Source organism: Eubalaena glacialis, chromosome 3 (assembly GCF_028564815.1).
Source record: "Eubalaena glacialis isolate mEubGla1 chromosome 3, mEubGla1.1.hap2.+ XY, whole genome shotgun sequence".
NCBI lineage: Eukaryota > Metazoa > Chordata > Mammalia > Artiodactyla > Balaenidae > Eubalaena > Eubalaena glacialis.
In genome coordinates, this window is record NC_083718.1 from 54,235,964 (window position 1) to 54,262,874 (window position 26,911).

Below are 26,911 nucleotides of genomic sequence, written 5' to 3' on the forward strand. Positions count from 1 at the left end.
ATTCGAATTATAGGGGTCCCAGAAGAAGAAGAGAAAAAGAAAGGGACTGAGAAAATATTTGAAGAGATTATAGTTGAAAACTTCCCTAATATGGGAAAGGAAATAGTTAATCAAGTCCTGGAAGCACAGAGAGTCCCATACAGGATAAATCCAAGGAGAAACACACCAAGACACATATTAATCAAACTATCAAAAATTAAATATAAAAAAAACATATTAAAAGCAGCAAGGGAAAAACAACAGATAACACACAAGGGCATCCCCATAAGGTTAACAGCTGATCTTTCAGCAGAAACGCTGCAAGCCAGAAGGGAGTGGCAGGATATACTTAAAGTGATGAAGGAGAAAAACCTACAACCAAGATTACTCTACCCAGCAAGGATCTCATTCAGATTTGATGGAGAAATTAAAACCTTTACAGACAAGCAAAAGCTGAGAGAGTTCAGCACCACCAAACCAGCTTTACAACAAATGCTAAAGGAACTTCTCTAGGCAAGAAACACAAGAGAAGGAAAACACCTACAATAACAAACCCAAAACATTTAAGAAAATGGGAATAGGAACATACATATCGATAATTACCTTAAATGTAAATGGATTAAATGCTCCCACCAAAAGACACAGACTGGCTGAATGGATACAAAAACAAGACCCATATATATGCTGTCTACAAGAGACCCACTTCAGACCTAGAGACACATACAGACTGAAAGTGAGGGGATGGAAAAAGATATTCCATGCAAATGGAAATCAAAAGAAAGCTGGAGTAGCAATTCTCATATCAGACAAAATAGACTTTAAAATAAAGACAATTACAAGAGACAAAGAAGGACACTATATAATGATCAAGGGATCGATCCAAGAGGAAGGTATAACAATTGTAAATATTTATGCACCCAACATAGGAGCACCTCAATACATAAGGCAAATACTAACAGCCATAAAAGGGGAAATCAACAGTAACACAATCATAGTAGGGGACTTTAACACCCCACTTTCACCAATGGACAGATCATCCAAAATGAAAATAAATAAGGAAACACAAGCTTTAAATGATACATTAAACAAGATGGACTTAATTGATATTTATAGGACATTCCACCCAAAAACAACAGAATACACATTTTTCTCAAGTGCTCATGGAACATTCTCCAGGATAGATCATATCTTGGGTCACAAATCAAGCCTTGGTAAATTTAAAAAAATTGAAATCGTATCAAGTATCTTTTCCGACCACAACGCTATGAGACTAGATATTAATTACAGGAAAAGATCTGTAAAAAATACAAACACATGGAGGCTACACAATACACTACTTAATAACGAAGTGATCACTGAAGAAATCAAAGGGGAAATCAAAAAATACCTAGAAACAAATGACAATGGAGACACGACGATCCAAAACCTATGGGATGCAGCAAAAGCAGTTCTAAGAGGGAAGTTTATAGCAATACAAGCCTACATCAAGAAACAGGAAACATCTCGAATAAACAACCTAACCTTGCACCTAAAGCAATTAGAGAAAGAAGAACAAAAAAACCCCAAAGCTAGCAGAAGGAAAGAAATCATAAAGATCAGATCAGAAATAAATGAAAAAGAAATGAAGGAAACAATAGCAAAAATCAATGAAACTAAAAGCTGGTTCTTTGAGAAGATAAACAAAATTGATAAACCATTAGCCAGACTCATCAAGAGAAAAAAGGAGAAGACTCAAATCAATAGAATTAGAAATGAAAAAGGAGAAGTAACCACTGACACTGCAGAAATACAAATGATCATAAGAGATTACTACAAGCAACTCTATGCTAATAAAATGGACAACCTGGAAGAAATGGACAGATTCTTAGAAATGCACAACCTGCCAAGACTGAACCAGGAAGAAATAGAAAATATGAACAGACCAATCACAAGCACTGAAATTGAAACTGTGATTAAAAATCTTCCAACACACAAAAGCCCAGGACCAGATGGCTTCACAGGCGAATTCTATCAAACATTTAGAGAAGAGCTAACACCTATCCTTCTCAAACTCTTCCAAAATATTGCAGAGGGAGGAACACTCCCCAACTCATTCTACGAGGCCACCATCACCCTGATACCAAAACCAGGCAAAGATGTCACAAAGAAAGAAAACTACAGGCCAATATCACTGATGAACATAGATGCAAAAATCCTCAACAAAATACTAGCAAACAGAATCCAACAGCACATTAAAAGGATCATACACCATGATCAAGTGGGGTTTATTCCAGGAATGCAAGGATTCTTCAATATACGCAAATCAATCAACGTGATACATCATATTAACAAATTGAAGGAGAAAAACCATATGATCATCTCAATAGATGCAGAGAAAGCTTTCGACAAAATTCAACACCCATTTATGATAAAAGTCCTGCAGAAAGTAGGCATAGAGGGAACTTTCCTCAACATGATAAAGGCCGTATATGACAAACCCACAGCCAACATTGTCCTCAATGGTGAAAAACTGAAACCATTTCCACTAAGATCAGGAACAAGACAAGGTTGCCCACTCTCACCACTATTATTCAACATAGTTTTGGAAGTGTTAGCCACAGCAATCAGAGACGAAAAAGAAATAAAAGGAATCCAAATCGGAAAAGAAGAAGTAAAGCTGTCACTGTTTGCAGATGACATGATACTATACATAGAGAATCCAAAAGATGCTACCAGAAAACTACTAGAGCTAATCAATGAATTTGGTAAAGTAGCAGGATACAAAATTAATGCACAGAAATCTCTTGCATTCCTGTATACTAATGATGAAAAATCTGAAAGTGAAATTAAGAAAACACTCCCGTTTACCATTGCAACAAAAAGAATAAAAAACCTAGGAATAAACCTACCTAAGGAGACAAAAGACCTGTATGCAGAAAATTATAGGACACTGATGAAAGAAATTAAAGATGATACAAATAGATGGAGAGATATACCATGTTCTTGGATTGGAAGAATCAACATTGTGAAAATGACTCTGCTACCCAAAGCAATCTACAGATTCAATGCAATCCCTATCAAACTACCACTGGCATTTTTCACAGAACTAGAACAAAAAATTTCACAATTTGTATGGAAACACAAAAGACCCCGAATAGCCAAAGCAATCTTGAGAACAAAAAATGGAGCTGGAGGAATCAGGCTCCCTGACTTCAGACTATATTACAAAGCTACAGTAATCAAGACAGTTTGGTACTGGCACAAAAACAGAAATATAGATCAATGGAACAGGAGAGAAAGCCCAGAGATAAGCCCACGCACATATGGTCACCTTATCTTTGATAAAGGAGGCAAGCATATACAGTGGAGAAAAGACAGCCTCTTCAATAAGTGGTGCTGGGAAAATTGGACAGGTACATGTAAAAGTATGAAATTAGAACACTCCCTAACACCATACACAAAAATAAACTCAAAATGGATTAAAGACCTAAGTGTAAGGCCAGACACTATCAAACTCTTAGAGGAAAACATAGGCAGAACACTGTATGACATAAGTCACAGCAAGATCCTTTTTGACCCAGGTCCTAGAGAAATGGAAATAAAAACACAAATAAACAAATGGGACCTAATGAAACTTAAAAGCTTTTGCACAGCAAAGGAAACCATAAACAAGACCAAAAGACAACCCTCAGAATGGGAGAAAATATTTGCAAATGAAGCAACAGACAAAGGATTAATCTCCAAGATTTACAAGCAGCTCATGCAGCTCAATAACAAAAAAACAAACAACCCAATCCAAAAATGGGCAGAAGACCTAAATAGACATTTCTCCAAAGAAGAGATACAGATTGCCAACAGACACATGAAAGAATGCTCAACATCATTAATCATTAGAGAAATGCAAATCAAAACTACAATGAGGTATCATCTCACACCGGTCAGAATGGCCATCATCAAAAAATCTAGAAACAATAAATGCTGGAGAGGGTGTGGAGAACAGGGAACACTCTTGCACTGTTGGTGGGAATGTAAATTGATACAGCCACTATGGAGAACAGTATGGAGGTTCCTTAAAAAACTAAAAATAGAACTACCATATGACCCAGCAATCCCACTACTGGGCATATACCCTGAGAAAACCATAATTCAGAAAGAGTCATGTACCAAAATATTCATTGCAGCTCTGTTTACAATAGCCAGGACATGGAAGCAACCTAGGTGTCCATCATCGGATGAATGGATAAAGAAGATGTGGCACATATATACAGTGGAATATTACTCAGCCATAAAAAGAAATGAAATGGAGGTGTTTGTAATGAGGTGGATGGAGTTAGAGTCTGTCATACAGAGTGAAGTAAGTCAGAAAGAGAAAAACAAATACAGTATGCTAACACATATATATGGAATCTAAGGAAAAAAAAAAAAAAAGGTCATGAAGAACCTAGTGGCAAGACGGGAATAAAGACACAGACCTACTAGAGAATGGACTTGAGGATATGGGGAGGGGGAGGGGTGAGATGTGACAGGGTGAGAGAGTGTCATGGACATATATACACTACCAAATGTAAAATAGATAACTAGTGGGAAGCAGCCGCATAGCACAGGGAGATCAGCTCGGTGCTTTGTGACCACCTAGAGGGGTGGGATAGGGAGGGTGGGAAGGAGGGAGATGCAAGAGGGAAGAGATATGGCAACATATGTATATGTGTAACTGATTAACTTTGTTGTAAAGCAGAAGCTAGCACACCATTGTAAAGCAATTATACTTCAATAAAGATGTTTAAAAAAAAAAAAAAAAAAAAAGTGTATGATAGGGCTTCCCTGGTGGCGCAGTGGTTGGGAATCTGCCTGCCAATGCAGGGGACACGGGTTCGAGCCCTGGTCTGGGAAGATCCCACATGCCGCAGAGCAACTAAGCCCGTGAGCCACAACTACTGAGCCTGCGTGTCTGGAGCCTGTGCTCTGCAACGGGAGAGGCCGCGACAGTGAGAGGCCCGCGCACCGCGATGAAGAGTGGCCCCCACTCGCCGCAACTGGAGAAAGCCCTCGCACAGAAACGAAGACCCAACACAGCCAAAAATAAATAAATAAATTTATTAAAAAAAAAAGTGTATGATAATGTGTTTAGTACATTCACAAAGTTGTGAAACCCTCAACCTGTCTAATTCTGGAGTATTTTCATCATCCTCAAACACCTCTTAACGGTACCCGTTAGCAGTCACTCTCCATTCCTCTTTCTCTCATTTCCTGGCAACTACTAATCTACTTTCTGTCTAGATTTGCCTCTTCTGGACATTTCATATAAATTGAGTCATACAATATGTGATCTTTTGTGACTAGCCTCTTTCACTTAGCATAATGTTTTCAAGGTTCATCCATGGTAAATCATGTATCAGTACTTCATTCCTTTCTATGGTTGAAAAATATGCATTTGTCAAAACCCATAGAACTGTATAACAAAAGACTAAACCTTAATGTAAACTATGAACTTTAGTCAATAATATTGATATATTGGTTCATTAATTATAACAAATATACTACATTAACACAAGATGTTAATAATGAGACAAACTGTATATAGAGGAAGGAGGGGTATATGGAAACTCTCTGTATTATCTGTTCAATTCTTCTGTAGATCTAAAACTATTTTTTAAATAAATTTATTTATTTTATTTATTTATTTTTGGCTGCATTGGGTGTTTGTTGCTGCACGCGGGCTTTCTCTAGTTGCGACGAGCGGGGGCTACTCTTGGTTGCGGTGTGTGGGCTCCTCATTATGGTGGCTTCTCTTGTTGAGGAGCACGGGCTCTAGGCGCACAGGCTTCAGTAGTTGTGGCGCATGGGCTTAGTTGCTCCACAGCATGTGGGATCTTCCCGGACCAGGGCTCCAACCCGTGTCCCCTGCATTGGCAGGCGGATTCTTAACCACTGCACAACCAGGGAAGTCCTAAAATTTTTTTTTTTTTAACTTTTTATTTTTTAAAAGAAAGTAAGGTGAGCACATTTTTAAAAAAATGAATAGGCAAGTAACAAGCTGGGAGAAAATATTAAGTATAGTCAATCCTTGAACACTGCAGGGGTTGGGGCGCCCACACCTCTGCAGTTGAAAATCTGTGAACAGTCATCCCTTGGTATCTGTGGGGGATTGGTTCCAGGACCCACTGTGGACACCAAAATGCAACGATGCTCAAGTCCCATAGTTAGCCCTCTGTATCTAAGGTTTGAAATCCACAGATTCAACCAACCATGGATCATGTAGTACTGTATTTATTAGAAAAAAAAAAAAAAAATCCATGCTTAAGTAGGCCCATGCAGTTTAAACTCACGTTGTTCAAGGGTCAGCTGTATGTATATTTTTAAATACATTAAAATATATGTAAATATAAAATAAAATTATATATATAACAAAAGACTAGTTTCTGAGATGTATAAAGAACTCTTAAAGCTCAATAATAAAAAGACAAACAACCTGATTTAAAACTAGGCAAAAGATTTGAACAGACATTTCACAAAAAGAATATACGGTCAATAAGCTCATGAAAAAGTGTTCAACATCAAGAGTTGGCAGGGAGGGACTTCCCTGATGGTCCAGTGGTAAATAATCTGCCTTGCAATGCAGGGGACGTGGGTTCGATCCCTGGTCAGGGAACTAACATGCCATATGCCACGGGGCAACTAAGCCTGTGTGCTACAACTACTGAGCTTGCATGCCTCAACTAGAGAGGCTGCATGCCACAAATTACAGAGCCCATGCGTTCTGGAACCCATGCACCACAACTACAGAGCCCACCCGCCCTGGACCTGCACATCACAACTAAAGAAGAGAAAAAAAAAAAACCCCGCATGTCACAACTAGAGAGAAGCCCACACATCACAACAAAGAGCCCACGCACCACAACAAAAGATCCACATACCTCAACAAAAAAGATCCCATGTGCTGCAACTAAGACCTGACACAGCCAAAAATAAATAAATAAATAAATCTTAAAAGAAAAAAAAAGAGTTGGCAGGGAAATGTAGGTTAAAAGCATAATAACATACTATTATACATCCACCATAATGTCCAAAATTAAAAAGAACTACATAACTAAATGTTGGCAAAAATATGGAGCAACCAGAACTCTCACACATTGTTAGCAGGAGTATATAATGGTACAAACACTTTAGGGAAAAGTATGATATGATTATCCCCCTTTTTTTTCATATATATATATATTTCTAATAGATCTTTATTGGAGTATAACTGCTTCACAATACTGTGTTAGTTTCTGTTGCACAACAAAGTGAATCAGCCACATGCATACACATGTCCCCATATCCCCCGCCTCTTGAGCCTCCCTCCCATCCTCCCTATCCCACCCCTCTAGGTCATCACAAAGCACTGAGCCGATCTCCCTGTGCTGTGCTGCTGCCTCCCACCAGTCAACTATTTTACATTTGGTAGTGTACATATATCGATGCTACTCTCACTTCATCCCAGCTTCACCCTCCCACCCCATGTCCTCAAGTCCATTCTCTATGTCTACCTCTTTATTCCTGCCCTGCAACTAGGTTCATCAGTACTTATTTTTTTTTTAGATTCCATATATATGTGTTAGCGTATGGTATTTGTTTTTCACTTACTGACTTACTTCACTCTGTGCAAGAGACTCTAGGTCCATCCACCTCACTACAAATAACTCAATTTCATTTGTTTTTATGGCTGAGTAATATTCCATTGTATATATGTGCCATATCTTCTTTATCCATTCATCTGTCAATAGACATTTCAGTTGGTTCCATGTCCTGGCTATTGTAAATAGTGCTGCAATGAACATTGTGGTACATGTCTCTTTTTGAATTATGGTTTTCTCAGGGTATATGCCCACTAGTGGGATTGCTGGGTCATATGGTTGTTCTATTTTTAGTTTTTTAAGGAACCTCCATACAGTTTTCCATAGTGGTTGTATCAATTCACATTCCTACCAACAGTGCAGGAGGGTTCCCTTTTCACCACACCCTTTCCAGCATTTATTGTTTCTAGATTTTTTGATAATGGTCATTCTCACTGGCACGAGGTGATACCTCATTGTAGTTTTGATTTGAATTTCTCTAATAATTAGCGATGTTGAGCATCTTTTCATGTGCCTCTTGGCCATCTGTATGTCTTCCTTGGTTAAATGTCTATTTAGATCTTCCGTCCATTTTTTAACTGGATTGTTTGTTTTTTTGATATTGAGCTCCATGAGCTGTTTGTATATTTTGGAGATTAATCCTTTGTCTGTTGTTTCATTTGCAAATATTTTCTCCCATTCTGAGGGTCGTCTTTTTGTTTAGTTATGGTTTCCATTGCTGTGCAAAAGCTTTTAAGTTTAATTAAGTGCCATTTGTTTATTTTTGTTTTTATTTCCATTACTCTAGGAGGTGGGTCAAAAAAAGATCTTGCTGTGGTTTATGTCAAAGAGTGTTTTTCCTATGTCTTCCTCTAAGAGTTTTACACTGTCTGGTCTTACATTTAAGTCTTTAATCCATTTGGAGTTTATTTTTGTGTATGGTGTCAGGTAGTGTTCTAATTTCATTCTTTTACATGTAGCTGTCCAGTTTTCCCAGCACCACTTATTGAAGAGGCTGTCTTTTCTCCATTGTAAGTTCTTGCCTCCTTTGTCGTAAATTAGGTGCCCATATGTGTGTGGGTTTATCTCTGGGCATTCTATCCTGTACCATTGATCTATATTTCTGTTTTTGTGCCAGTACCACACTGTCTTGATTACTGTAGCGTTGTGGTACAGTTTGAAATCAGGGAGCTTGATTCCTCCAAATCTGTTTTTCTTTCCCAAGATTGCCTTGGCTATTTGGGGTCTTTTGTGTTTCTATACAAATTGTAAGATATTTTTGTTCTAATTCTGTGAAAAATGCCATTGGTAGTTTGACAGGGACTACACTGAATCTGTAGATTGCTTTGGGTAGTACAGTCATTTTCACAATATTGATTCTTCCAATCCAAGAACATGGTATATTTCTCCATCTGTTTATGTCATCTTTGATTTCTTTCATCGGAGTTTTATAGTTTTCTGAGTACAAGTGTTTCTCCACCTTAGGCAGGTTTATTCCTAGGTACTTTATTCTTTTCGTTGCAATGGTAAATGGGAGTGTTTCCTTAATTTTTCTTTCTGATTTTTTGTTGTCGGTGTATAGGAAAGCCAGAGATTTCCATGCATTAATTTTGTATCCTGCAACTTTACCAAATTCATTGATTAGTTCTAGTAGTTTTCTGGTGGCATCTTTAGGATTTTCTATGTATAGTATCATATCATTGGCAAAGAGTGACAGTTTTACTTCTTCTTTTCCAATTTGTATTCCTTTTGTTTCTTTTTCTTCTCTGATTGCTGTGTCTAGGACTTCCAAAACTATGTTGAATAAGAGTGGCAAGAGTGGTCATCCTTGTCTTGTTCCTGATCTTAGTGGACATGCTTTCAGTTTTTCACCATTGAGTATGATGCTTGCTGTGGGTTTCTCATATATGGCCTTTATTATGTTGAGGTAGGTTCCCTCTATGCCCATTTTCTGGAGAATTTTTATCATAAATGGGTGTTGAATTTTGTCAAAAGTTTTTTCTGCATCTATTGAGATGATCATATGGTTTTTATTCCTTAATTTGTTAATGTGGTGTATCACATTGATTGATTTGCATATATTAAAGAATCCTTGCATCCCTGGGGTAAATCCTACTTGATCATGGTGTATGATCCTTTTAATACACTGTTGGATTCTGTTTGCTAGTATTTTGTTCAGGATTTTTGCATCTGTTCATCAGTGATATTGGTCTATAATTTTCTTTTTTTGTGGTATCTTTGTCGGGTTTTGGTATCAGGGTGATGGTGGCTTCGTAGAATGAACTTGGGAGTGTTTCTCCCTCTGCAATTTTTTGGAAGAGTTTGAGAAGGATGGGTGTTAGCTCTTCTCTAAATGTTTGATAGAATTCACCTGTGAAGCCAACTGGTCCTGGATTTTTGTTTGTTGGAATATTTTAAATTACGGTTTCAATTTCATTACTTGTGATAGGTCTGTTTATATTTTCTAATTCTTCCTGGTTCAGTCTTGGAAAATTGTACCTTTCCAAGAATTTGTCCATTTCTTCGTGGTTGTCCATTTTATTGGCATACAGTTGTTTGGAGTAGTCTCTTATAAACCTTTATTTCTACAGTGTCAGTTGTGATTTCTCCTTTTTCATTTCTAATATTATTGCTTTGCGTCCTCTCCCTTTTTTTCTTGATGAGTCTGGCTAAGGGTTTATCAATTTTGTTTATCTTCTCAAAGAACCAGCTTTTAGTTTTATTGCTCTTTGCTATTGTTTTCTTCATTTCTATTTCATTTATTTCTGCTCTGATCTTTATGATTCCTTTCCTTCTACTGACCTCGGGTTTTCTTTGTTCTTCTTTCTCTAGTTGTTTTAAGGGTAGAGTTAGATTGCTTACTTGAGATTTTCTTGTTTCTTGAGGTGAGATTGATTCTTCCCTCTTAGAACTGCTTCTGCTGCATCCCATAGGTTTTGGGTCATCGTGTTTTCGTTGTCATTTGTTTCTATGTATTTTTAAATTTCTTCTTTGATTTCTTCAGTGATCTCTTGGTTATTTAGTAGTGCACTGTTTAGCCTCCATGTATTTGTGTTTTTTACAGTTTCTTTCCTGTAATTGATTTCCAATCTCATAGTGCTGTGGTCAGAAAAGATGCTTGATACGATTTCAGTCTTCTTAAAATTTCCAAGGCTTGATTTGTGTCCCAAGATGTGATCTATCCTGGAGAATGTTTCATGTGCACTTGAGAAGAAAGTGTACTCTGCACTTTTGGGTGGAATGTTCTATAAATATCAATTAAATCTATCTGGTCTATTGTATCATTTAAAGCTTGTGTTTCCTTATTTATTTTCTGCTTGGATGATCTGTCCATTGGTGTAAGTGGGGTGTTAAAGTCCCCTACTATTATTGTGTTACTGTCGATTCCTCCTTTCATGATTGTTAGCATTTGCCTTATGTATTGAGGTGCTCCTGTGTTGGGTGCATAAACATTGATAATTGTTATATCTTCTTCTTGGATTGATCCTTTGATCATTATGTAGTGTCCCTCCTTGTCTCTTGTAACAGTCTTTATTTTAAAGTCTATTTTATCTGATATGAGTATTGCTACTCCAGCTTTCTTTTGATTTCTATTTGCATGGAATATCTTTTTCCATCCCTTCACTTTCAGTCTGTATGTGTCCCTAGGTCTGAAGTGGGTCTCTTGTAGACAGCATATATATGGGTCTTGTTTTTGCATCTATTCAGCCAGTCTGTGTCTTTTGGTTGGGGCATTTAATCCATTTACATTCAAGGTTATTATCGATATGTATGTTCCCATTACCATTTTCTTAATTGTTTTGGGTTTGTTTTTGTGGGTCTTTTCCTTCTCTTGTGTTTCCTGCCTAGAGAAGTTTCTTTAGCATTTGTTTTAAAGCTGGTTTGGTGGTGCTGAATTCTCTTAGCTTTTGCTTGTCTGAAAAGCTTTTGACTTCTCCATCAAATCTGAATGAGATCCTTGCTGGGTAGAGTAATCTTGGTTGTAGGTTTTTCTCTTTCATCACTTTATCACACACACTTTCATCACACTCCCTTCTGGCCTGCAGAGTTTCCACTGAAAAATCAGCTGATAACCTTATGGGGATTCCTTTGTATGTTATTTTTTGTATTTCCCTTGCTGCTTTTAATATTTTTTCTTTGAATTTAATTTTTGTTAGTTTGATTAATATGTGTCTTGGTGTTTTTTTCCTAGGGTTTATCCTGTATGGGACTCTCTGTGCTTCCTGGACCTGGGTGACTATTTCCTTTCCCATGTTAGGGAAGTTTTTGACTGTAATCTCTTCAAATATTTTCTCAGACACTTTCTTTTTCTCTTCTTCTGGGACCCCTATAATTTGAATGTTGGTGCGTTTAGTGTTGTCCCAGAGGTCTCTCAGATTGTCTTCAATTCTTTTCATTCTTTTTTCTTTATTCTGCTCCTCAGTAGTTATTTCCACCATTTTGTCTTCCAGCTCACTTATCCGTTCTTCTGCCTCAGTTATCCTGTTAGTGATTCCTTCTAGTGTATTTTTCATTTCAGTTATTGTGTTGTTCATCCTTGTTTGTTCTTTAGTTCTTCTAGTTCTTTGTTAAACATCTCTTGTATTTTCTCAATCCATGCCTCCATTCTATTTCTGAGATTCTGGATCATCTTTACTATCATTACTCTGAATTCTTTTTCAGGTAGATTGCCTATTTCCTCTTCATTTATTTGGTCTTCTAGGTTTTTACCTTACTCCTTCATCTGTGACATATTTTTTTGCCATCATTTTTTTTTTTTTTTTATGAGTGGGATTGTGTTCCTGTCTTACTGGTTGTTTGGCTTGAGGCTTCCAACACTGGAGTTTGTAGGCTATTGGGTAGAGCTGCGTCTTGGTGCTGAGATGAGGAACTCCATGAGACCTCACTCCGATGAATATTCCCCGGGGTCTGAGGTTCTCTGTTAGTCCAGTGGTTCAGACTTGGAGCTCCCACCGCAGGAACTTCAGCCCAACTTCTGGCTCATGAACCAAGTTCCTGCAAGCCGCATGGGGCAGCAAAACAAACCAAAAACTAACAATAACAAAGTAAAAAATAAAATTAGACCAGGAAACTAACAGATATGTTAGAAAGAATATAACAATTAAAATATAGGTGAATCAACAACCAGAAGGTACATCAGTACCATAATAGTAAAAAAGGGGAGGAGGGAAAAGGAAAAAGAAAAGGGAGGGGGAAGGCCTTGGCTGTAGAGGGCAGGGCCTAAGCAAGGGCGAGCTTTGGGAGTGGGCGGGGCCAATGCTCAGGACCCACAGGGCTGGAAAAGGCCCTGGGGGTTGTGGGGGGTGGGGCTTAGGCTCAAAGAACAGACGGGGCCCAGGCGTGCCCCCCACCCCTGGTCTCAGAGGGCAGGGGACCTCACCTGGGAGCCCAGCAGGCTTCCTGGGCTCGAGTGGGTGGGGCAAACGCCCTCCTCTCCTCTCCTGCTCCTCCAGTCTGGGAGGGCCCCTCCTGCCTGCCTCTCCTGATCTCCCTGGCCTCCTTCCTATGCCTCCAGGACCAATGCGGCTGGGGCGGGGAGGGGGGAGGCTTGGAGGGCAGGGGACCCGCCTGGGAGCTCAGCAGGCTCCCCAGGCCTGAGTGGGCGGGGCAATCGCCCTCCGCTTCTCTCCCACTCCTCCCCAAGTGCCCCTCCTGCCTGCCTCTCCTGATCTCCCCTGCCTCAGGGTCACCGATCCTGTCTGGCCTCCACTTCTCCTCCCCCCTCAGTCCCCCCATGTCCTACCGGTTCAGTTTGGGGTTCCTCCCATCTCCTTGGGTGTCAAGAGTCCTCCACCAGCAGCAGGCACCCTAGTTGTGGGGAGATGCTAACTCCACATCTTCCCACACCGCCATCTTGACTTCACCCCTTGATAATTTCTTATAAGAATAAACTTAAACCAGGACTTCCCTGGCGGTACAATGGTAAAGACTCCGTGCTTCCACTACAGGGGGCACAGGTCCGATCCCTGGTTGGGGAATTAAGATCCCGCATGCCATGAGGCATGGCCAATAAATAAATAGATAAACTTAAACTTACTTTATGATGTTTTGTACAACATGGGGAATATAGCCAATATTTTTTAATAAGTGTAAATGGAAAGTAATCTTTAAAATTTGTATAAAAATAAACAATTTTCGAAAAAAATTTAAAAAAACAAACTTATGAACTAGCAATCCCATTCCTACATATTTACCCAAGAAATGAAAGCATATGTTCACAGAAAGATTCTTACAAGAATGGTCACAGTAGCTTTATTCATAATAGCCCCAAACTGGAAACAGTGCCCATCAATAGGAAAACAGATAAACTGCTTTTTGTTCCATTCATACAATGGAATACCACTCAGCAATAAAAAAGAACAAACAGCCCATATATGCACAATGTGGATGAATTTCAAAAGCATGCTCTGTGAAAGAAGCCTTACATAAAAGAGTATATACTGTATGATCCCATTTGTATGAAGTTCCTAAATAGGCAAAACTAATCTAAGATTCAAAGAAGTCAGAACTTCTGGAGAAGCAGGGGTGGGCATTTCCAGGGAAAGAGCATTAAGGAACTTTGTGAGGTGACCATAATACCCTATATCTTGATAAGGGTTTGGGTTATTTAAGTGTATGTATCTGTCAAAAGTCAACAAATGCAGACAAGATTTGTTCATTTTATTATATGTAAATTTTACTTAAAATGGAAAAAAAGGCAAATAAATAATGAACTCTGATTAATGATATACATGCTGAAGTATTTGAAGGAAATACACTGATGTCTGCATTTTACTTTGAAGTACATGAAGTTGGTGGATAAATAGAAGCATGGCTAGATGGACAGACAAGCAATAAAGCGAGAACAGTATAATGTTAATGGCAGAATCTAGATATATGTGTGCTCACAGTAAAATTCTTTCAATTTTTATGTGGGTATTTGGAAATTCCCTTAATAAAATATTGGAAAAAATAAAAATAACAATAACTGAAAAATGTCAGATGGCTACATCCAAAGATATTTATAGTGTCAACCAAAATTAATTACTGCAGTAGCCCTATTTCTGTGTAATCTGAGTCTTATTCAGCTTATAACCAATCTGTCAGTTATTCTTCCCTCTATGAAAAATGGTTATTATGAACCTCTGTTTCATATGAAACCCTCCTTCTATGGTAACAGGCCTAAGAGACACTTCACTCCCAATCATAAAAGAATATGGTGTCAAACATCCGAACAGAAATCACCTTAAGGAAGTTCTCAACCAATATATTTTTACTATAGAAAATATAATAGAAATGCACTTAGGTCCCTTATTATCAATAGAGTAGAGAAGTTACTTTTGTGATTTTCTTAAAAGCAGATATAAATATAATTCTAATATAAAATTCAGGAGGAAACTGGGGTACTCCAATAACAGCTCTAACCTGATTTTGGATAGTAGTTCTCCTCTATCTGCACAGTCCACACTGACTTGTCGAATAAGTTCATGAAATACTGTATTATAAATGGTCTGTTCCTTCTTTAATATATGAAGTAGTTTGTGCATCTGGCAAAAGATAAGTAAGATAATCAGTATTTATCACAGTCTTGCAGGAAAAAACATCTTAGGAGGTAAGCACTCAATGTGAATAAGTTTTAGAAATACCTTGATTAATTTGTTCACTTACATTTTCCTTTATAAACATATATAAAAAATGATACATTTAAAACAAATCTATGTCTAATCATGCACGTCTTTATATGATGCACTGAGAAAGTCACAATATCACCACTATGTTATACCTGCCAAAAATACAAAACCTGAATTGAATAAGTACACATCAGACAAACCAAAATTGAGGAACATTCTATAGATATTGAGGTCAAGAAAAACAAAGAACAGTTTCAGGTTATAGCTGTCTAAAGGAACATGACAACTAAAAGCACTGTGTGATCCTGGGATCCCGAAATGGAGGGGAAAATAGCTATAAAAGCCATTACAGGGAAAATTAATAAAATTTGAAGCTTGAATATGAACTATATTAGATAATACTATCATATCAATGTTAAATTTCCTGATTTTGATAACTGTATTATGGATATATAAGAGATTGTCCTTATTTATAGGAAATATACCCTAAAATGTTTGGTGATAAAGAGGCATGAGGTTGCCAGCTTACTCTAAAATGGTTCAGAAAAAAACCATACACATAGAGATACATAGAGAGGGAAAGAGAATGATAAAGCAAATAGGCCACAGTGTAAACAATTAGCAAACCTGGGTAAAGGTTACATAGGAGTGCCTTGTATTGAACTTGTCTATAAGTTTCAAATTCTATAAAAATAAAAATTTATAAAACAAAAGAGAAATAGCCCCATAAAGAAAAAAAATCTGTATCTATGTAAGACTGAAAGAGCTCTTTCATTAGGTGCAAAATAAAAATTATAAGTGATAAGAAAGCATGGTTTAATTGGCAGTGTTTTTAGTGGTACATAAAATAATAAGGGTCTTATAATCAGTGGTGCCTTATATTCAATTAAGTACAATAATAATGACTAAAAATTAATTATACAATGTTTACCACATGCCAAGCACTGTCCTAAGCAATCTACATTCATTATGTCACTTAATCTCTACAACAACCCTACGAGGTAAATAATATTATTATCTGTAATTTGCAGATGAGGAAATCAAGATACAAATACACTAAATGACCTGCCCAAGGTCATCAGCTAATAAACGGCAGGGTCAGGAGTCCAATCCAGGCATTCTACCTCCAGAGTGCATGCTCTTAACCACTGGTTTACACTGATCTTTGCAATTACCTTGGTTGGCCCTGTATATGCCTGATTTTCCACACCAGCCCTCTCTAGCATAGTATCCATCACATCATTCAGCTGGACCACTTCTACTCTTTTATTAGGTTTCCTAAAAGATTAAGATGGCAGACATATATAATTAGTGTTACAATTGGTCATGCTCAGATGGCAAAAGGAACATAATATGTATAAAGAAAATGTACATACTATGGAATATTAATGGTATTTTAAAGCGTTATACCTATATGTACAATACTAATCTAGTGGGATATCAATAATACAGTAAAACAAAATACAAAAACAAAACAAAACAAAAACCAACAAAAACGCAATGTATGATCCTCTTTTTCATAAAAGAAAATAATGTTCCACCTCCCAAATAAACTCTATACCCCTATTGTGTAAGATTGTAAGAACACAGAAAAATGTGGAGTAATAAACACCAAGCTGCTAAGATCCGCTACTTCACAATATAAAAGAAAAGGGACAAGGGATAGATAAGAAAAAAAGCCTATAGCAAAATGGAGAAACACTAATGGATAAATTTAGAATATAAAAGTTATAAATTTTTATAACTTTTATAAAGTTATATATGATCCAGCAATCCCACTTGAAATCAGGATCTCGAAGAGAGGGACTTCCCTGGCAGTCCAGTGGTTAAGAATCCATGCTTCCACTGCAGGGGGCACGGGTTTGATCCCTGGTCAGGGGACTATGATACTGCATGCCGTATGGTGTGGCCAAAAGAAAAAAAAAAAAAAAGGATCTTGAAGAGATATTAACACTCCCGTGTTCATTGAAGCTATTCACAACAGCCAAGATGTGGAAACAACCTAAATGTCCATTGATGAATGGATAAAGAAAATGTGGTGTGTGTGTGTATACACATATATATATATGTATACACACACACACATACATACATACATACACACACACTGGAATATCGTTCAGCCTTAAAAAAAGAAGGAAATTCTGCAATATGCAACAACATGAATGTCCCTAGAGGACATTATGCTAAGTGAAATAAGCCAGTCACAGAAAAACAAATACTGTGTGATTCCACTTACATGGGGTATCTAAAATAGTCAAACTCATAGAATCAGAAAGTGGAATGGTGGTATGCAGGGGCTGAGGGGAGAAGGAAATGGAAAGTTGCTAATCAATGGGCATAATATTTCAGTTATGCAAGGTTCTACAGTTCTGCTATACAATGCTGTGCCTATAATTACAATATTGTATTGCACACTTAAAATTTTTTTAAGAGGGTAGATCTCATGTTAAGTATTCCTACCACAATAAAATAAAATTTAAAACCAAACCAAAAAAAACCATTTAAAATGGTTTAAAAAAAGTGTTTTTAGCACTTTGATATTATTATAAATATGTAAAAAATCAATATGCAGTTGGACAAATGAAAACACTGACTAAATGATAGAATTGTAGGCAATTATTGTCTTGGCTTTCTGCAGTAATTTTAATATTTTTGTGTAATAAAGTACCAATAAAAAGGAAAATATGTGTATATAGTTATTCTTTCTTAGAAACACTCTCAAAAATAAACTGTACTTACATGGATGGGAAGAGCAATAGTCTATTCTCACTATCTGTGAGGAGAGTAGTATATTTGCTGAAATAATTAAGACAGGTAAATATTATTGTAAGAAAACTGTCTGGCCTATTTATCACATAACAGCACATGAAAAACTTAAGACCTCACAGAATTGAGAAGCTTGGAGACAATCAGAAAGGTCCATCGTTTTACACACAAGAGGATACTTGAATAGCCTTAGACATCTACAGACACAGATATAATGATACTTATCATATTTTTAAAAATTTTAAGTAAAAGAGCTTTAATCACATTCCTCAATGTATCACAATACAAAAATTTCTTTGATTCATTAAAAAAAATTACATTTCAAAGGTGGAAGAATGTTTTAAGAACACTAAAGTCAACAAAGTTAAGTGACTAAACAGGTTGTAAAACTAATAAGCAGAGATGAAACTAGAACCCAATTTTCCTGATGCCCAGCATGTATATCTGTCCTCCGGAAGTACTTGCTTATACCTAAATGGATATCACAATGAGAACCTCATGGTAATTCTTCAAATTCATTATTATTTATATATCTTTTTTCTTCCCCTAGTTAAAAAACATCTCCTTTGGTTCTGCCCCCTACTGGAACACAGTTGGTTAATAAGGTCCATTTTCAGAATTTAGATTAGTGAAAAATATCCAGGGAATATAAAGACTCAAAATAAAGTTTCAAAAATGAGTATGTGAGCGGGACTAGAAGCAATGACACCCCAGGAGCAATGAGTACACCTAGCACCGAGATCTTGGTTTCTAAGAACCCTTCTCCACTAAAAGGAAAACGGTACTCTGTGGAGAAGTGACTCATAGCTCACTCCAAAGCTGGAGTTGGGAAATACAAGATGAACCTAAAAATCTCATTGAGCCAGAAAATAAGAGAACATTCAAAGAATGATGGGGACATGCCTAAAGAACACAAGAGCCAGCTCAAAGGATCTGGCATTAGCAAAATCAGGAAAAATCTGAACATCAACGATAGCAAAGAATTATAACTCAGTGAAAAAAACAGAAATCTATGAGTCTATATTGTAAAACGGCAACTAATATATACAAGAATGACAGAGCTAAAAAAGTCATCAAAAAGATCTAAAAGTAGTGGGTTACAAGGAAATACACACTAAAGTATTTGGTGGCAAAGGGTCATGAGGGCCTCCAACTTACTCTTGAATAGTTTAAGTGTGTGTGTGTGTGTATTAAAGCAAATGAGGCAAAATGTAAACACTCAGTGAGTCAGGATAGAGGGTATACAGGAGTTCCCTGTCTCATTTTTGTAACTTCTTTATAACTTTGAAATTATATAAGAATTAAAAGTTACCCCAAAAATGAGTTCCATTTAGTTCCCTTTGGCAAAATATTATTCTGAAACCCACCATCATAAGGAAATGACGTTTAACATATGTACTGGATAAGGTAAAAAGAGTGACAGCTTCTGGATATTTTACTATAAAACCTAGTCCAAAGTTCTAGTTTTTTAAACTATGAAACATTCAAGTGTTGTTTCAGAAAATAAAAGCAAGATCCCATTTTCAATCCCATTAGCAGGAATCAAAGAAAACTTGAAATGACTAGTCTGAAGTCTGGAGCTAAGCCCTAGAGTGTGCATTATGAGATTCCAACTTAGAGGGCTACTTTCCTTTGTCATTGCTCAAAACCATTCCCAAAGAGGCATAGCAAGCATTCAGAACAAAGATCTTTTTTTTTTTTAATTCAAAATTAAACAGTAGGAAAAGACAGAGAACAATTTAATCTAAACTAAAATCTCAAACTCTTTTTTTAAATTGAAATATAATTGATCTACAATATTATGTTAGTTTTAGGTGTACAGCAAAATGATTCAGTTATATATTTTTTTCAGATTTTTTTCCATTATAGATTATTACAAGATATTCAATATCCTGTAATAGCACAGTTCCCTGTGCTATACAGTAAATTCTTGTTGCTTCAAACTCTTTTAAGTAAGACTTTTTTCATTAGTTTTTGATACCTTTCTTAAATTGTATTAGGATGGTAAGCCAGATGTTTACTCATTTCACTGTAGATATTGCCTGGGAACATGAGTGAACTGCTCAGGTTCCTCTATGTCTGGGAAGTAGGAAATAGTTCAACTTGTCAGATATTCAGTATATACCACAGTACTCACTCATCATAACACTCCAAACCTGAAACTCCTGTATTTGACACAATATGAAATTCTTCAGGAATCAAAGTATCTGATAGTTTCTTTGGCTTAAAAAGAAACAAAGAACAACAAGAATAAAAACAAGCAGATGAAAAAAATTGAGTTTCACAAATCCTAATTCCTATACCAAAGGGATACTATTTATTAAGAGTTTTTGATTAAAGAAATAACAATATTAGTAATATGGGTCATGGCAAGGAGTAATAAACTTTTAGCAGAGCACAAATTTAAAAATTAGTCATGGGGCTTCCCTGGTGGCTCAGTGGTTAAGAATCCGCCTGCCAATGCAGGGGACACGGGTTCGACCCCTAGTCTGGGAAGATCCCACATGCCGCGGAGCAACTAAGCCCGTGCACCACAACTACTGAGCCTGTGCTCTAGAGCCCACAAGCCACAAATACTGAGCCCATGTGCCACAACTACTGAAGCCCACGCACCTAGAGTCCATGCTTCGCAACAAGAGAAGCTACCGCAATAAGAAGCCCATGCACCGCAACAAAGAGTGGCCCCCGCTCACTGCAACTAGAGAAAGCCCGCGCACAGCAACGAAGACCCAACGCAGCCAAAAATAAATAAATAAATGTTAAAATAAATAAATAAATAAAATAAAAAATTAGCCATGAACTAAAGAACAATCTTGGTTTTAGTATTAATTACACAAAAATCTATCAACTTTAAAATTCAATAGGAATTTAAAATTCACCTTAGCAACAAGCCAAAAGAATTCTACAATTCTTTTTTCTGTCTTTTTTTAAACTGAAGTATAGTTGATTTACAATGTTGTGTTACTTTCAAGAATTCTACAACTTTAAGCTGTTGGTTTCTTTTTTTAAAAAATCTAGTCTCCTACACTGTATTATCTAGATTAAATAACTGTAGCTTGGAAAATGGCTTAAAATAAGATATGTTTGATCATCTCCCACTAAATGCCCTTTTCTAGAAATAATTAGAAAGTGCTAGGAAAACATAAACAATGCAGGTTGTTATAGTATGACATGGCTTTATATTTTGGGGAAATTTTTTTTTTAAGTAGAGAGAGGGAGAGGAAATTATTTGTCAAATACTTTATTTACCTTATGAGGCACAAGGACACCATCACGTGGCTGAAATGAACGGTCCATTTGTGGGGGACAAACTGTGTTCTCCCTTGTCTCTCCTTTAACATATTTAACATCGTACAGAAAAGAAATATCCCTGAAAGATAAGAAAAATATATTTACAAAATAAATTTTGTCTGGCTACTGGATAAGAGTGGGTAAAGTCCACACACATCCTTCTAGTGGATAAAAAGGGACACAAAACTGGTCTCCTTACCTCATACTTTACTAAGAAGGCTGAGGCACTAGGGTTCCCCCCGCCCCCGCACTCTTCCTCTTCTCCATCTCAAATTTCTCATTCGCCTTTCCTTCAGCCTCATGTTAAGATGTATTCTCTTCCCCAGGATTATTTCCTCCACTTAAGTCCTTCATTTCATCTTTGCCCACATCCTTGGGGACCTCATTCCATCAATCCTAATTTCTGTGTATTTCCTTCTCTCTTGGAACATTCCCCCTGGTCTATAACTCAAGTCTTCTCCCCTTCTAAAAATCTTCCCTTGACCATGCATTGTTGTCAAGTTACCTTGATCTATCTATCTCTCACTTTCTGCTAAACATCAGACTTCTTAAAATTTCCCTGCAATCGGATTTCATTCCCATTTCTCTTCTGAAATCATTCTCCAGAAAGCTGAGGATGACTTTCTAAGCTAAGTCATCAGTTCTCATCTTCCACTATTTTCCTGGAATATTTTCCAGGGTTGATCACCTCTCTTCTTAAAAACACTCTCCTCTCCTCTATCCTCTGTATGACTGGACTCTCCTGGTTCTTTCATCTTACCTACCCCTTCTTGAACATCTCCGTGACCTCCTGCCTACCAAATGGAAATGCTCCACAACGTCCTGTCGTCATCCCTCTGCGCTCTCCCTACACTTTCTCCCTTGGCAATGCTATCAAATCTCACCTTATCATATTTGTTACCTCTAGATACGACTGAATAATTCTCCTTCATTCTCACTTTTCACCCTTCTATATTCACTAATTCTGTCAGTTAGCACCACCACTCAACTCATCAAAAATCTCAGCATCCATAATTGATTCCGTCCCATCCTTTGTCCTCAATATCTATCACTAACACTTATTAATTTTACAGTCACCCTGCTCTTGTCTCTTGCCAATGCCAAATCAAGGTAACTTTTGCCATGTAAGGTATCTATCCACAGGTTCCAAGGACTGCAGTGAGGACATTTCAGGGAGGTCATTATCCTGTCTATCACACTACAGATCTTCACATTTTAAAAAATGCCAACTCAGATGTCATTTGACATTAAAACTTTAATGTCAGTTTATTGCTGCATTCAGATATAGCTAATTATTTTTTAAAGTACTTCAAACATCTCATAATTACTAATTATTATATAGTAATAATTATAGCCATGGTCTGATGGCATAAAGTACCAATACTTATAACACCAAAGCCCCAGGACACAGAAGTGAATAGCCTAAATTTCTGCCACTTTTTCTAGCACTGAGACATAGCTGAGTAATAACACCTTATATTTACATAGCAGTGTATAGTTTTACAAGTGCTGTTGCATTATCTCATTTGTGCTTTCTATATCCCTGGAAGGTACACAAAATGGAGCAAGTCTATTATTCCCTTTTTAAAAGTGAGAAAATGGAACTCAGAAAGACTAAATAACCTACCCAAGTATTAGTAACTGTAAACTTACTATTAAGTGATATTTCAGTAAGGAGCATGGAGGGAGTAAATTTTTTTTTGGAGGGAGTAAATTGATAAATGAACCATACACAGAAAATTAGCAGATTACAATCTTCACAGGGAAAATGTTGACATTTTGGATATTTTTAGGAATGATATAAAAACAACAAATATAATTTGCTGATTTGATCTAAAACAGTGTAAAGGTTAAGGGTTCGCTTTGAGGAAAAGCAGGGATTAAGCACTTGTTTTTCAAGGTTTTGCAGGTGATGAAGCTATTTTACCGAGCTCTTCTCAGATGTGCAAATAAAAGAGGCCCTAAAGGCATTCTGCCTGATATTGTCCCTTCTACTAGGGTACAACAAAGAATAGGAGAGTAAGGGGACAAGTACATGAAGGCATGCAAAAGCAAATTTAAAACAAGTGAAAAGTCAACAGAGCCAGCACCTATTGCCATCCTGTTAATAATCATACACAAAAATGTAGACCCATGTCCTCTTCAGATTGTATTCTGGTTCATTAAAGATACTTCAAGCGGGCTTCCCTGGTGGCACAGTGGTTAAGAATCTGCTTGTCAAAGCAAGGGACACCGGTTCAAGCCCTGGTCTGGGAAGATCCCACATGCCGCAGAGCAACTAAGCCCGTGCACCACAACTACCGAGCCTGCGCTCTAGAGCCCACAAGCCACAACTACTGAGCCCGTGTGCCACAGCTACTGAAGCCCGTGCACCTAGAGCCCGCAGCAAGAATGGCCACCGCAATGAGAAGCCCGCGCACCGCAACGAAGAGTAGCCCCCGCTCGCCACAACTAGAGAAAGCCCGCGCACAGCAACGAAGACCCAATGCAGCCAAAAATAAATAAATAAATTTATTTCAAGAAAAAAGATACTTCAAGCTTTGAAATCTTGATTCTATGATTTTATTCTCTGATTTAAAATTGATGATTCTATGATTTTACAATTTTTCTGATTCTGCTCCTCCCAAGGAAATCATACAAAATGAGATAATGACTCTATTCATCTGCATCTACCCAACTATCTTCCTTCTTTACCTTCCAGCTCCTGTTAGGGAAACAGGATGGTCAATCAGATATTTGAACTTATTTCTTCGAATAGGGTTATGCCAGACGTGGTCTACAGGGCGTGGAAGAGTACCCTGGGAAAAAGAAAAACATGACTACACAGCAGAGGGTGCTCTAGTCAAGTGAAATCTATTCTTAATCATTTTTGAGTATTTACATTAAAGGCATTTGAATATTCTATGGAAAAAGAGAGCAGAATTCTTATTTAATACCAAGGAGAAAGACTGAAACTAGGACAATTCAATAGTGAAAGAAAAATATCAAGACTAAGAGTAGTAATGATCATTTAGGTAAATCACATAAAAACAGGTTAATGGAAATACTCAAGTATTTCCTTGAAAATATTCATGCAAAAGATTTTAGTTTTCAATCTAGGAAATTAATTTTAAAATATTCTTAAGACAATCTGGAATATATAACATATGCTAAATAAATACTTAATGAACTGGATACCAAAAGATAAATGTTCCCAAGTACTTTATATATGTATATACACACCTTTGGGGTTTTAATTTTCTTAGGAGGCAGTAAGTTTTCAGGACAAGGACCAGCATTAGCTGCATAGGTCAGAGAAAGTAGAACTTCCTGAGGGATGAACTCATTCTGAAGGGAAGTAGGAAGGGGTTTTGATGGATCCACCAGACTTTTTTTCTCCCTTAGCTTAGGAAGTCCTAAGAAAATAATGGGAAAGAAAAGCTTACTGTAGTTTTTTTGAGAGTTAATTAGAGATTCCCAGGCTACCTCATCAATCCCATATATATGTTGCTAACAGAGAGAAACATTGCTTCCGGTTGCCAAGAATAGCAGCAATATTTAAAACACTGAAAATCAACTAGGTAAGAAAAAGAAACTCATATTGTCTGCCCTACTCACACTTACATCAGACATGAGTTCAAAAACTCAGGTACAAAGATGAACCTCCATTATTCCAAATTCAAAGTTGAAAATTAAACTCACTTCACTTGATCAACTAACCGAGATAGCATGAAGATGATGGGAATGTCTATTTTCCCTTTGATGTGAAAATGACAAAAGAAATGTCCTCTCCTCAAAACTGTCAAATTATTTAGTAATTTTTTCCATATAAGTTCAAAGGTGAAAATTAAACTTGAATATTTATAGAGTGAAAGGGATCTGAGTTGGATTTAAATGTAGAATTGGGATCCTTAGAAATGAAGAGAGTGGAATAATCTGAGCAGATTAGTGGAGTAAGACTCAGTACAAAGAGTGTTCTACTCAGCTTGACTAGGGCAGAGGAGTTATAAAGGTAGGGGAGTAGGCCTAATATAGGAAAAGGTCTCCTATGCAGTCAGCAAGGAGGGTTGGGTTGTCACTCTTCTTAAAGAACTCTCAACTAATCTATGCCCCTCACATAGAATGGTTTATGTTAATTTCTGTAAGGATGTATCATGCTTTGATCACCACCAAAACCTCTGAAGTTCACATTACCAAATGCCTATCTCTTGAAAGTTTGGGATGGAGTCAGAATATCAGAGGAAATAAGGAAAAAAAAAAAGTTAGGTGGGACTTCAGCAGAATCTCCCCTAAAAACAAGATGTAGGTGAGTTGGAGGAAGCTTTAACATAATGAGGGGTAGGAATGAGTCTAGCAGATTCTTTGGGTTTTTTTTTTTTGGCATGCAGGATCTTAGTTCCCAGACCAGGGATCGAACCGGAGTCCCCTGAAATGGAAGCGCGGAGTCTTAACCACTGGACCGCCAGGGAAGTCACTAGCAGATTCTTATTCCAGTACAGATCTGCATTTACCTATATATGAATGAAAATCTTATACAAATAATTACTTTCATTCAGAAGAATTACTAAAACCTGATACAAACTGGTTCCTTACCAAATACCCAAAAAAGGTACTGTTTCATACAACCACTGGTATTTAAAATAGGTTGAATTTAGAACAATATAAAACTCATTAGCATTTGAAAAAACTTACAAACACAGTCCTTACGCAGAGTAGTGAAAAATACTATAAAAGGAATGGCTTTTGATTTTATTGAAACAAGTGTATTGGAAAAACGAAACTAGTTAAAGTATCCTGAAATCTCAGATTAAGGAAAATAGTGAACGTATTGTGATTTCTGACTATGGCCATGATTATTTATGCCTTGAAGAACTTTACCTGTCTCTTCCTTGGATGCAGAGATTTTCACATTTTTGTCCTCAGGTATTGACGTTGAGGGCGTTTTCGGGAGCGACATAGTAAGCAATGCCTCCTATCACTCTCTAGTAATTTGAAATTACTAATTACTCCAGAAAGCTAACCTAGAAACAAATCAGCGGCATTACTGGGATTTGGCAGGGCTGCCACATTGACCTGCAGGAAAGAGAGAGAGAGAAAAGAAAGAGAGAAAGAGAGAGAGAGAGAGACCCGATAACTGTTTATGTTAAAATTGGAGTTTACAATTCATCTAGCATGGGTTTTCTTTGGGGAGACTTCTGGGCTCTAAAGTCCTCTGATGCGACTGAGAAGCCTGGAGTCTGGGCCCAGGTCGGGAAGTACACGCTCGGCCCACCCCTCCGGCCACCGGCATCACCTGAAGGCGCCCCTCGCTCGACGTCCCGGCCTCCCCACAGGCAGCGCCTGGCGCACGCACCCCACCGACTCGCGGTCGGGCAGAGTTCGCACCGTTTCTGCATCAGAAGTGATGGGAAACCGACACTTGCAGCCCGTACCGGTAAACTGTGCTTCCCGCCAGATATCTTGTAGCCGCACCTTTTCCCAAACGCCTGCGTGTCGTCATAGAAACCCAGGACCCCAAGCCTTAGCAACCCTCAATGGCGGCTGCCTTCGGCGGTGCCGGCGGAGGACAGAGACGGCTAAGAAAGAGTCTCTCGGGGATCCGATGTGTTTTAAATCTCAACATAGATTCAACACCAATGAAGAATAAAAATGTTTAATAGGGCGGTTCTCACGGAGTCAGAAAGTGTCTGGATGCCGGCGCTTCCGCGGCAG

At 37.5% G+C, this 26,911-nt stretch overlaps 1 protein-coding gene across 1 annotated transcript in view; it reads right to left on the reverse strand.

Annotated features, from left to right (window-relative positions):
• AXDND1 (axonemal dynein light chain domain containing 1) overlaps positions 1-26,647 on the reverse strand; it is an 89,903-nt gene extending 63,256 nt beyond the window's left edge. The window contains exons 1-9 of the mRNA XM_061185665.1: positions 26,493-26,647; positions 26,078-26,272; positions 24,443-24,615; positions 23,915-24,018; positions 21,179-21,299; positions 20,067-20,152; positions 17,903-17,959; positions 16,336-16,438; positions 14,955-15,076 (exon numbers count right to left, since the gene is read on the reverse strand). Coding sequence (XP_061041648.1) covers positions 14,955-15,076; positions 16,336-16,438; positions 17,903-17,959; positions 20,067-20,152; positions 21,179-21,299; positions 23,915-24,018; positions 24,443-24,615; positions 26,078-26,156 — 845 coding nt within the window. The 5' untranslated portion in view covers positions 26,157-26,272; positions 26,493-26,647. The remainder of the gene's footprint in view (positions 1-14,954; positions 15,077-16,335; positions 16,439-17,902; positions 17,960-20,066; positions 20,153-21,178; positions 21,300-23,914; positions 24,019-24,442; positions 24,616-26,077; positions 26,273-26,492) is intronic.
• Positions 26,648-26,911: the final 264 nt, after the last annotated feature.